At 41.3% G+C, this 12,798-nt stretch overlaps 1 protein-coding gene across 1 annotated transcript in view; it reads right to left on the bottom strand.

Annotated features, from left to right (window-relative positions):
* Positions 1–5,555: 5,555 nt before the first annotated feature.
* LOC138663516 (oocyte zinc finger protein XlCOF22-like) overlaps positions 5,556–12,798 on the bottom strand; it is an 84,000-nt gene continuing 76,757 nt past the window's right edge. The window contains exon 8 of the mRNA XM_069749757.1: positions 5,556–11,026. Coding sequence (XP_069605858.1) covers positions 10,632–11,026 — 395 coding nt within the window. The 3' untranslated portion in view covers positions 5,556–10,631. The remainder of the gene's footprint in view (positions 11,027–12,798) is intronic.

Raw genomic sequence — 12,798 nt, 5'->3', positions numbered from 1 at the left:
TATGCAGCAAGCCTATTTCCTGATCATAGTATATGCTAAAAAAATGATAATTACTTACGGTAATTTGATTTTCCAGATCCATGACAGCACCGTTACGTGACAGGAGAAATGGCTCCCGCCCCCAAGAACAGGAAACCTGCAGAGGAGATAGAAGATGGGGGCGGCACCTCTCTCCGCAGTTTGTTTACAGAGTATGGAAGGTAACCGCTATGTTAGTCAGGGAATATGTACATTACATTCACCTCCAAGGCTATTTAATCACTGGCTTTACATCCGTGGATATTATTCTGCTATTCTATGTATGTATTTATGAAAAAAAAAAAAAAAGCAAAAGTAATATATATATACAGATATTGCTTGGAGCTCCCTAATACATCTAGCAGACGTAAGGGCAATCAGGAGAACCGTTTTCAAGGTTAAGGCTTTTACCGAGATGGCAGAAAGGCTCAAAAGGAGAGGAGGTTAAGGCATTCAATACCAAATTTAGATCCCAGGGAGCGACCTTTGGACGGTGTTTAAATGGTTAAAATGAATAAAACTAGTATACACCGGCGCTGCGCCGACAAGAATGCTGCAGACAGGAAGAAGAGAAACTAAATGTGCATAAAGAGGGAAGGAAAATAAGCTGCTGGTGAGGTGACAGAGTCTGCGCTATACTCTGTCTAGGATAAAACAATATAAAATAGATTACATAAATCACCTGCGCTTATGAGGTAAAATGGATAGAGAAATAGGTGGATAAAATGCAAGAGCCCCAACACAGGATGCTGTATAGTAGCACAATAAAAAGGTCTGGCTGGGCCTCCACCCCAGCAGGATAATAATCAATCCACTTAATGCAGATAATGTGAGCACTATACAGCAGACCCACATACAATAACTGGCTGGAGTGATAAAGGTACCTGGATAGTGAAGTAGGTGATCGTGCTGCTCCAGGAATCGGTGTGTCGGGCTGTACCGCAAATCTGCGGAGGAGTGACGGGACTGGCTATCCTCCAAAACAGTCTCTACTTGCTGGGCGGCTGGCAGGGACAAGAAACCGCCAACTCCTAGCGTGCCCCGGCCGGAAGCAACGCCGGAGCAGGAGCGGTGTGTGGAGGGGGCGTGGTCTAAGCTGTGACGTCACAAAAATAGGCGGGCGCGAGACAGGGCAACCAATCCGACGCGTTTCGAAGGAAACACTCCTTCTTCGTCAGGGCTGGAGTTCCCTGTGAGACCCGTCCTTATATATCCTGCGCCCCCTTGTTAAGACCTGCCCCTGCAGCTGACCGAAAGAAAGATAAATGTGTTTATATATTCCAGCCACGATCTGTGCAGCAGCATGAAAACAGCATGCACAAAAGAGCACAGCTACATCCGTTGAAATAGCAAGCAGAATTATATATACCCCAAAAATGCTATGCAGTATAGATGTCTGGAACATAGTTCCCTTCACAAAGTTTGTGCGTGGCTATATATTACCATCGAAACCGATCTAGAGCAGACAGGGGAAACAAGGGAAAGAGTGAATAGGAAAGAATTGCCGGGGATAGATGGGTAAAAATTAATACATAGTAAATACCATTATTACTTGATTCTATTTATTTTTATTTATAGCTAAAACCCGCATAAAAACCAGGTGAATATACGCCTGGTTATGCACTCAAAAGTAAATAATAAAAACTTCTTTATTAATCAGGAAGTAAATTAAAAAGTATGAATATATATAAAAAAAAGGATACTTTTGATATTTTAAATGATTTTTGATATTTTCAATATTTCTCAATATCTCAATGGATACGTACGTGACCTTAGCGTCCATAAAATAGGCCATTTTACACTCCAATGAAGATGTAAGAATGACTAAAAACATGTAAGAATAATTAAAAAATAATTAAAAAATAATTAAAATGCATACAACTCTAATTCTTGATTAAGGCCTTTAGGGGCCAAACTGTCCAATGTGAAGATCCACCTAGATTCAACCCTAGACATTATCTTTATAAAGTCACCTCCCCTGGGGTTTTGTCGAACTATTTGGATCCCACAAAAAAGAATATTTCCACAGGAGCGATTGTGCTGCTCCAAAAAGTGGCGCGATAATGGGTGGCCTTTAAAACCTTTTTGGATATTGTCCAGATGTTCTTTAATTCGAACTTTTAAGGGCCTTTTAGTTCGGCCCACATATATTTTGTTGCACGGGCATGTCAATGTATAGATCACTCCAGCTGTTTCACAGGAGATCCTGTTCTTAATTTGAAAACTCCTGGTGCCACTTGAATCTAAAAATGTGGTTTGAGTATGTCTTTTACGAGATGTCCGTATACAACATGGACAATGTCCACATGGTGTGAATCCCATAGAACGATGGTCCACTGTAGTCATGGGGGCACCTTTCCTCACCATAACCGGTTTCGTTGTTGGTGCTAAGAGTAGGCCCAAATTTTGCGCTTTTGTATAGATAAATCTGGGATTCTCAGATAAAAGACCCCCAATAACTTTGTCGCCTTGTAAAATACCCCAATATTTTCTTACTATTCTTGTAAATTTACCATACCCTGAATGGAATTGCGTTACTATGGGTAAATTAGTAATTTGTTGATATATATCTTGAGGAGGGTCATTATTGGCCTCTTTGTGGACCAGCCTCTCCCTGGGTACTTGACTTACTAGCTGTCTAGCTGTTTTTAGAGATTGTGGGTTGTATCCTTTGGCTACAAATTGCTTAGTGATATGTGTTGTTTCATCCATGTAATCGTCCAAATCTGTACAATTCCTCCTAATACGGGTATATTGGCCCTTGGGAATATTAGTAAGCCAGATTGGGAGGTGACAGCTTGTGATGTGTATAAAGCTGTTTGAATCAACTTCTTTGTGGAAACACTTCGTTTTGAGTGTATTGTTTTCCACATAAATGGTTAGGTCAAGAAAATTAATTTGCACATTACTGATAGTAGGTGTGAATTCAAGACCGAATTGGTTATTGTTGAGGTTGGAAATGAAGGAGTTGAGTTCAGTAGTGGTGCCCTCCCAAATAAACAGAATGTCGTCAATAAATCGACGCCAGAGTTTCAGACCCGGTTGAAGTTCACCCCCCTTGAAGATATGTTGTTGCTCCCAGTTGCCTACATACAGGTTAGCATAACTGGGCGCAAAGCGCGTGCCCATAGCGGTGCCCCACGTTTGCAGATAGAATTGGTTCTCATACTGGAAGTAGTTATGCTTAAGGATGAACTGTATACTTTCTAGGAGAAATTGGATCTGGGGTTCCTTGTATATTCCTAAAGAATGTAGGAATACTTGTGCTGACTCGCACCCTTTATCATGATTAATTACAGTGTACAAGGACTTAATATCCAGAGTACCTAAGATGAAATGGTTTTGCCAAATGATATGTTCCAAAGTTTGTATAGTATGGGTAGTATCTTTAAGGTATGCCGGAATCAGTGGCATGCATTTCTGTAGATGCATATCTACGTATTTTGAAAGATTAGCCGTCAGGCAATTTATGCCAGAAATGATGGGGCGGCCTGGTGGGTTCTCAGTACTCTTATGAATTTTTGGAATATGGTAAAAAATGGCTATTGATGGAGTTCGATTATTGATAAAATGAAATTCCTTTTTGCTCAGGATCCCCAGCGATTTGCCTCTTAGGGCCAAACAATTAAGCTTCTGAGTGTAATTAATAGTAGGATTGAAAATTAATTTTTTATATGTAATGGTGTCATTGAGGAGTCTCAATGCCTCATTATGGTATGCAGCACGATCCAGCACAACAATACCGCCCCCTTTATCCGCGGGGCGGATGATAATGTTGTGGTTGGCTTGAAGGTCAATAAATGCCCTCTTTTCACTTGTGCTAAGATTGTGAGATGCATATTTGGAATGCTTGGTGTTTAGCTTCCTAATGTCCGAGATCACTAGGGTCTCAAAGGACCGGAAAGAGTTTGAGTATTCATTAATTGGGTTGAATGTAGATTTTAAAGCCAAATTGGTATGGATATATTCCGTAGTTGTAGCAGGGTGGGTGTCAAGCCCATTAATTCTCTTTTTTAGGAAGTATTTCTTTAAAGCCAAATTGCGCATAAATTTTTTAATACTAATAAATAAATTAAACGGATTTGCTTTGGCTGTGGGGGCAAATTTTAGGCCTTTTTGTAAAAGGTTTTCCTCACTCTGGGTCAGTTGGTATGCACTAAGATTAAAAATTTTTTGAGTGTGTGCCTGAGATTTTTTCAACTTCCTCAAATTTTTCTTTTGGGCGAGTTTCCCACCCCTCTTGCCTCTTTTGGTTTTGAGTTTTGGGGGTGGAAAAAATCCCGTTTGATTATAGAGTGCACCATAGGTTTAATACCTTTTGTTTTGGCTCCATGGTTTTTATATTTATTATTGGTAACCCTATTTGGAACCTTTTTCTGGTTAGTACTAGGATTCAAACTGGTTATTCGTTTGGTACACAAATCTGCTTGGTTTGCAAGTTTATTACTAGATTTACTGGGTGCAGTTTTATATGACGCACGATAATTCGTGCTTGTTGTGGGAGTGGGATCTTCCCATTCAGTGGTGGTTTCTCCACCCTCCCCCATTGTGGAAAGTTGGGAAAACTGATTAAAGGTGGAGATTTGAATATTGTCTCCCAAGTCCAATTCTCCTGGCGGAGGACTGGCCTCATTGGGGTAGATATTAGGAAGATCAACATTTCTGGGATTGATTACTTCACTGCCAATCCTGGTACGGGTTGACATTGGAGTATATTGTGTAGAATTCGTGTTGGTGTAGGTGGAGAATACTATAGATATATCCTCCAAATGATTGGTTGGGGATAAATTGTATTCATCTACTGTTACGAATTCGTTGTTTGGGCTAAATGTGGATTCATTTGAAAAATTGTTAGGCACAATATTGTTAAAAGGTAAATTGTCCCTTGCGAATTTTTTCATTTTTTTATTAATTATGTCCTTTTCCTTTTCTTTTATTCTATACATGATTTTAGGGATAAGCTCATGTAGATCTTGAATATGGTTATATTTCCTTAATTGATCAAATAATTCGGTGATCGATTGATTGATTTTAGCGAGGTTAATACGGCGTTTTTCTATAATAAAATGGAGAGCTTTGTTTGAGAAAGTTTTAAACATAGAATCCCACTCTTCCTGGATTTCCGAGTCGCCAAAATCCCCTGCAAGGGTTTTATAAATAACAAGCCCCTTGGGGACGATGTCCGCCTCTACATATTTTTCTAGTGAAGCTATCTCCCAAAGATTACGCATTTCATTAACTAGTTGCTTTTCTAGTGATCTTAACAAAGGTTTGACTTGATCTGATTCATTAAGTGATAATTTATGATGAGAAAATTGAGTTTGGATGAATTTGCGTCTAAAATCTCTATCTGTTTTTAATGCATCTAATGCCATGGTGCAGCAGCCCAAGTGTGAATGCACAGAAATAATATATAATGAATAAAACTAGTATACACCGGCGCTGCGCCGACAAGAATGCTGCAGACAGGAAGAAGAGAAACTAAATGTGCATAAAGAGGGAAGGAAAATAAGCTGTTTTTAAATGGTGTTTAAATGGTCTGGCCGCAAAGGAGGCTCAGATGAATCTATACACCCAGGGGTGATTAGCCAATTTTTGGTCAAACAGGGTGATAAGCGCCGAGACCTGCAGTTTTAAAGTGCTGGTAGACAACCCCCTTTCCAACCCTTTCTGGAGGAATTCTAGAACCTCGGCCATTGGAACTTTTTGGATGGTATTTGACAGGTGTCATCTTGAAAATTCTAAAAACTTTTCCCACACCTTTTGATATTTATCAGATGTGACCTTTTTCCTACTGGATAGCAGGGTAGTGACTAACGGGTCCGAGAATCCCTTTGCTAGCAGAAGTCCCCTCTCAAGTTCCACGCAGTGAGGTTCAGGTTGTGTACTTGAGGATGCGTTACCGGACCCTGGTGAAAGAGATTTGGGACATCTGGAAGGATCCAAGGGTCCGAGATGGACATACGTCTGAGCCAAGTGAACCATGCTATCTTTGGCCAGAAGGTGCGATTAGGATTATGTGTGTTTTGTCCTCCCAGATTTTCATTAGGACTGTAGGAATTAGTGGGATTGGTGGAAAAGCGTACGCAAGTCAAAATTTCCACGGGTGAAGCAACGCATCCACGCCCTCTGGATATTCCCTTGGGTTCAGGGAGTAGAACCTTTCCACTTTCCGGTTTTGTTTTGTGGAAAACAGGTCTACTTGGGGAACCCCCCAGGCGGCACAGATTTCTCCAAAGACACTTTGATCTAAGGACCATTCGCCTTGATGTAGCACATGTCGACTTAAGAAGTCTGCGACAAGGTTGTCCGCTCCTCTTAGGTGTGTGCTTGTTAGTGACAAGAGATTTTCCCCCAGTAAAACAGTCTTTTTGCCTCTTTCAACAACAGTTTCGATCTTGTTCCCCCTTGACGGTTTATGTATGAAACTGTTGTGCTGTTGTCCGACAACACCACTAGATGTCTTCCTTTTATGTGTTCTTCTGCTTGAAGAATTGCTAGCCTTACTGCCGTTAGTTCCTTTAGGTTTGAGTAGGCTGATTCCATCTGGGGATCCCAAAGGTTTTGCAGGATATGATCTTCCAGGTGCGCCCCCCAGCCTAATGGACTCGCATCCGTGGTTAGAACCAGCGGATTGTGTATTGACCATGAAACCCCTTTTTTTAGGTTTTTGGTTTCTAACCACCAATTTAGAGAGTGCCGTACTTGTGGTGCTAATGTGATTTTTCGGTTCAAGTTGTAAGGTTTTTTACTTGTTCTGATAGTATCTGCCACTGTAGCTCTCTGGAATGTAGTTGTGCCCATTGGACCGCCAGAATCGTTGCCGTCAGCATACCCAGTAAAGACATGGCCTCCCTCACTGAGATGGACCGGGTCCTCTGTGCTTGCCTTATCCTTTGATTTATAGCCTCGACCTTCCTGTCCGGAAGGACACAGACTTGTTTGATTGAGTTTATCTGAATCCCCAGGAACTCTTGTATCTGGGTTGGAATCAATTTATTACCCATCCAAGCCTGGACAGTGTCTCCCGTAGTTTCACTACTATCTCCATGCAGTCCTCCTGGCTGTCTGCTATAAGGAGAAAATCGTCTAAAGTAGGGTACTAGGAGAATATTTTCTTTCCTTACGTAGGATGTTATCTCTGAAATTATTTTTGTGAAGATACGAGGGGCTATTGACACCCCAAAGGGGAGGCATTGATATTGTAGATGGGTATACACCTGATCCAGCCGTAACACCATCCTCAGATTCTGTTGATGCTCTATGAAGATTGGTACATGGTAGTATGCATCCATAAGATCTGCTGATTTTAGTGTTCCCATTTTGAATTTTTCTACCCGGATGTATTGGTTTAGGGCCTTTAAATTGAAAATTGTTCTCAGTGACCCGTCTGGTTTTGGCGTGAGGAATAGGGTGCTGTAAAACCCCTTCCCTATCTCCTGTGGTGGTACCCTTATAAGGACTTCTTTTTCTAGAAGCAGGAGGATTTCCCTTTCTAGCAACTTTGGGTTTCTTTGTGCCACGTGGTGACTTTTATCCGATGAGGAGGCTGGGTAACAATGTTCAAACGTAGGCCTTTGGATAACAGGTCGATTACCCATTGTGAGGGCTGTAAGGTCTCCCATTGATGGACAAAAAACCGAAGCCTTCCTCCCACCCGGACTCTGGCATCATTGTTGTTTAGGGTCTGGTTTATGAGGGGGCTTATTGAAGAGGAAGTCTCTGTCTCTTCTATCATTCCAAGCCCTCCCCCTAGTGGATCTATCTGCTGGCCGGACTCGGCCTGCTTTACCTGACCCCCGAAAGGATCGACCCCTTGTCACCCCAACAGCATCTGAAGAAGGGGGGTGGAGGGAACTGCTTCTTCTTATCTGCCGCCTTCTCCAAAATTTCATCTAGCACTTTCCCAAATAGGTACTGTCCTTCACAAGGTACTGCACAAAGTTTTACCTTTGATTGGAAGTCAGCATTCCAATTCTTTAGCCATAGTGCTCTTCTACCTGAATTGGAAAGGGCAGCGTCTGCTAGGAACCCTGCCGCATTTTGTAATGACGGTATTACTTCCAGGAGCCTATACCTTGGGCATTTGTCTCTTATTTGTTCCCCTAGTTCTTCTAACCATTTTGCCATGGCCCGAGCTGTGCAGGTGGCGGCTACTGCTGGTTTGAACGCCCAGGTTGACGCCTCCCAAGCTGATTTTAAAAAGGCATCTGCCTTTTTGTCAAGGGGGTCCTTCAAGGCGCTCATGTCCTCAAAGGGAAGAGCAATACCTCTGGAGGCACTCGCAATGGCTGCATCAAGCTTAGGTGCTTTCTCCCATTTGTCACATATCTCCTCATCAAAGGGATATTTACGTTTTAATGCCTGGGGGACTGCCATTTTCTTATTTTTCCATTCCTTTTTAATCAGATTTAGGACATTATCTTGAAACGGAAATACCCTCCATTTCCTTCCCTCCAGATTGCTAAGCATTGAATCATGGATTGATTGCTGTTCTTTTGGGGTTTCAACTTCTAGGGTAGAACGAACAAGTTTCAACAATTTCCCAATATCTTCAGATAACACATACGGGCGACCACACTCTTCTTCTGAAGAGTCCAATTCTGAGTCCCCCCCAGGCTGTAATTCCCCTGGTTCTGCTGAAATTATGAAGACTCCTCAGTCACTGTTTTCTCTATACACGGACAACAGAGATCTGTTTTTCATATGCTCTAAGGAGGGCTTTCTCACAGAGTGCACATACTTTATTCTTTTGTTTGGACGTCACTTTCTTTCCCTGTATACGTGACACAGAAATAGTGTTACAGATCCGTTTTTGCCTTAACCCCTTCATGAACATGGGATTTTTCGTTTTTCCGTGTTCGTTTTTCGCTCCCCTCCTTCCCAGAGCCATAACTTTTTCATTTTTCCGTCAATTTGGCCATGTGAGGGCTTATTTTTTGCGGGACGAATTGTACTTTTGAACGACATCATTGGTTTTAGCATGTCGTGTACTAGAAAACGGGAAAAAAATTCCAAGTGCGGTGAAATTGCAAAAAAAGTGCAATCCCACACTTGTTTTTTGTTTGGCTTTTTTGCTAGGTTCACTAAATGTTAAAAATGACCTGCCATTATGATTCTACAGGTCAGTACGAGTTCATAGACACCTAACATGACTAGGTTATTTTTTATCTAAGTGGTGAAAAAAAATTCCAAACTTTGCTAAAAAAAACAAAAAAAATTGCGCCATTTTCTGATACTCGTAGCGTCTCCATTTTTCATGATCTGGGGTCGATTGAGGGCTTATTTTTTGCGTGCCGAGATGACGTTTTTAAAGATAGCATTTTGGTGCAGATATGTTCTTTTGATCGCCCGTTATTGCATTTTAACATAATTCTGGCGTTTCAAATTTTTTTTCTCACTACGCCGTTTAGCGATCAGGTTAATGCTTTTCGATTCTGAATGCGGCCTTACCAAATATGTGTAGATTTTTTTTTTTTATTGATTTATTTTGATTGGGGCGAAAGGGGGGTGATTTAAACTTTTACATTTTTTTTATTTTTTTCACACCGCTCTCACTTGGCGTGTGACGTCACTTCTGGTTTGATACCGGAAGTTCCCCCATTCACTCAGCAACCGGCGTTGTGATGGGCATGCCCCCTTACCCTGGCTCAGCCTCCAGCCAGGAGTGAACGCCGGGGAGCCCGCAGCAGACAAGACGCTTCTCCGCAGCTCCAGGGCCCATAAGTGGCGCGCATGCCGACCACCGTCGCGGGCCTTGGTCTCCAGACCAGAATCTGCCAGAGGGAGATCCCTCCGTATGCAGCACTGCAGGCTCCCCACCAGAACAGGAAACCAAACTGAGGAGAGAGGTGCCGCCCCCATCTTTTATCTCCTCTACAGGTTTCCTGTTCTTGGGGGCGGGAGCCATCTCTCCTGTCACGTAACGGTGCTGTCATGGGGAAAGGAAAAATATATATAAAGAATATATATGTATATATACTCAAAAAAATATAGAAGAAAGGAAAAAAGTAACCGCTACACAGCAAAAAGAATGGCCAACCATTCAGGGTACTAAAAGTAGGGTACTCATAGTTTGAGCAAGAAAGTACACAGAGCAGTGGCTGTGGCTGCCGTCACACTAGCAGTATTTGGTCAGTATTTTACATCAGTATTTGTAAGCCAAAACCAGGAGTGGAACAATCAGAGGAAAAGTATAATAGAAACATATGCACCAATTCTGTATTTATCACCCACTCCTGGTTTTGGCTTACAAATACTGATGTAAAATACTGACCAAATACTGCTAGTGTGACGGCAGCCTATAACTGTACCCAGAGACTGACTGGCCACCAGCCCCAATGCAGAGACAGTGAGTCATGCAAGGGGCACTGATACAGCTACCGTTAAGTATTCTCAGAGCGATGAATGAACCAGCGACGCCCATTTGACTAAAACTGAATGCTGCCAAGTAGAATAAAGTTCATTTTCTCACAGCAGCTTTTGGCTAACTACAGGTGCCAATCACATATTTCAATTTACCTGAAGATTACACCCCATCTGCAGGTTAATAGCCTTTTTGCTAGTGACAGCTTCCCTTTAAGAGTTGCTTTCCAAGCAAAACATTTCACACATTAAGAACATGAAAAAGGCTTTTCCCCTGTGTGAATTCTCTGGTGGTGATTAAGATACTGTTTACGGGTAAAACATTTCCCACATTCTGAACATGAGAATGGCTTCTCCCCTGTGTGGGATCTCTGGTGGCAATCAAGATGCGCTTTCTGGTTAAAACATTTTCCACATTCTGAACAGGAAAAAGGCTTCTCCCCTATATGAATTCTCTGGTGCATAACAAAATTTGATTTATAGTAAAAACATTTCCCACATTCTGAACATGAGAATGGCTTCTCCCCTGTGTGGATTCTCTGGTGGCCTTCAAGATGCGCTTTGAGGCTAAAACATTTACCACATTCTGAACATGAAAAAGGCTTCTCCCCGGTGTGAGTTCTCTTGTGACTAACAAGATTTGATTTCCTGCTAAAAGATTTCCTACAAATGGAACAGGAAAATCTATTCACTGCTGTGTGATTTTTTTGATGTTTAAGAAAACACTTTTCGAGGGGAAAGCTACTTTGATGTTCTGAATGTGAAAATGTCTTGTTTGCTTTAGGAGCAGTTCTTTTTTTGCGAGTTTGATTTTCCTTAGCAGTCGGTAATGAATCAGAAGACAAGACCTGTTTCAAAAGATCAGATGATTGATTTTTGCTGTGAAGGGATTTTGGTATATCTGGAGTAATGGCAGTCACTTCAAAATCATCTGGTTTAAAAATTGAAGATGTCAGCTGTCTTTTTGATCTCCAGGTACAGTCATCTGTCAAGCATAAGACCAATTATTAATTTTGTATAAAATAATTTTTTTACCATTTCTACTGAAAATAAAACAATGGCAGTTCACAGTCTAATAAAAAAAAACCTCATAGCATGAAGCAGTAGAGTGTGGTGTTTTTTTGTTCATTCTGCCTCCCAAATATGGAATAAAAAGCCAACAAACAATGTTATGTAGGTGAAAATAATACTAATTCAAGCTTCTACTCATCCCGCAAAAAAACAAGTCCCCACTCAGGTCCATCATCTGTCAATGGAAAAATAGAAGTTTCCATAGTGGCTCAAAGGCTGTTAAAAAGCAACATAACTTCCATAAACCAATCCAGCAATATCCGCTCTCCCAAAGTCAAATCTCTCCCTCACTTCTGAGCCTTGCAGTGTTCCATTCCATCCCAGTGTCAGTTGAGTTCCAACCAGAGTACACCTCATTCTACTTAATGTGCTTCTGATTAGGTGATCACCTGAACCAAATCTTATTTCATGAAGGAAAGCATAAAAAACACTGCTGTTGTGTTCTAGTGATGGGAAATCTAGTTCATTTTGGTGATTAGTTCACCATGAACTAGTTCACTGAAAAGATTAGTTCAAAAGATTAGTTCATTTAGTTCAGTATTTCTCTGGATTCTGCTGAGAAGAGATGGATCAGTTCTAGTTCGTTACACAGACGCTGGGGCTCCTAGGATGAGTTATAGTTTTGTTAAAATGATCAGAAATAGTTAATACATCTGATCACTACATAACAAACTCTTGTTAAAGGGGTACTCAGTCTGGAGAAAATAAATTCAAAAGTTAATTATTCAAGTTAGTAATTTCTTTTTTTTTCTTTGTGAAATATTTATTATTATTATTATTAATATTATTTACATGGCGTGACAGATTACCCACAGAACCGCAAGCTACACTTATCACATTTGAGCAGTAGGAACATTTTGCTTTCTTCTGATCTCCACTAAGTGTGAAATGATTCCATACCTGGCTCCTGTCTCTTCAGTGTATTATCTGCACACATTATGGTCATTTGCAGTCTCTGGTATTGAGCACTGAGCAGTCAGACAGTATTCATTTCACACCACGGCAATAGGTGGCAAAAGGAAGAGATTTGGTGAAACTACACAGAACTACAGATTTACCAAGCTGTCTTACAGTAAATGGATCTTTTGCTGCCCATAGCAACCAATCACAGCTCAGATTTCTCTTGCCAGAGCACTGCACTGCACTACTGCAGTATCAGAAAGCTGACCTGTGATTGGTTGCTATGGGGCAAAGAAAATCTTCCTATTAGACAGCCTGATAATTCTCCACCCTATCCTGTGAGGAGCTGATAGGAAATGCATCATGTCCTGTGACCTGTGAACTAAATGAACTATATGAACTACTGAACTAGATGTTCTGCTGAGAATGACTCAGGACAGCCTG

The sequence above is a fragment of the Ranitomeya imitator genome, chromosome 2 (assembly GCF_032444005.1).
Source record: "Ranitomeya imitator isolate aRanImi1 chromosome 2, aRanImi1.pri, whole genome shotgun sequence".
Lineage (NCBI taxonomy): Eukaryota > Metazoa > Chordata > Amphibia > Anura > Dendrobatidae > Ranitomeya > Ranitomeya imitator.
Note: the sequence above shows the minus strand (reverse complement) of the source record. Positions and strands in the feature narration are given on the sequence as shown.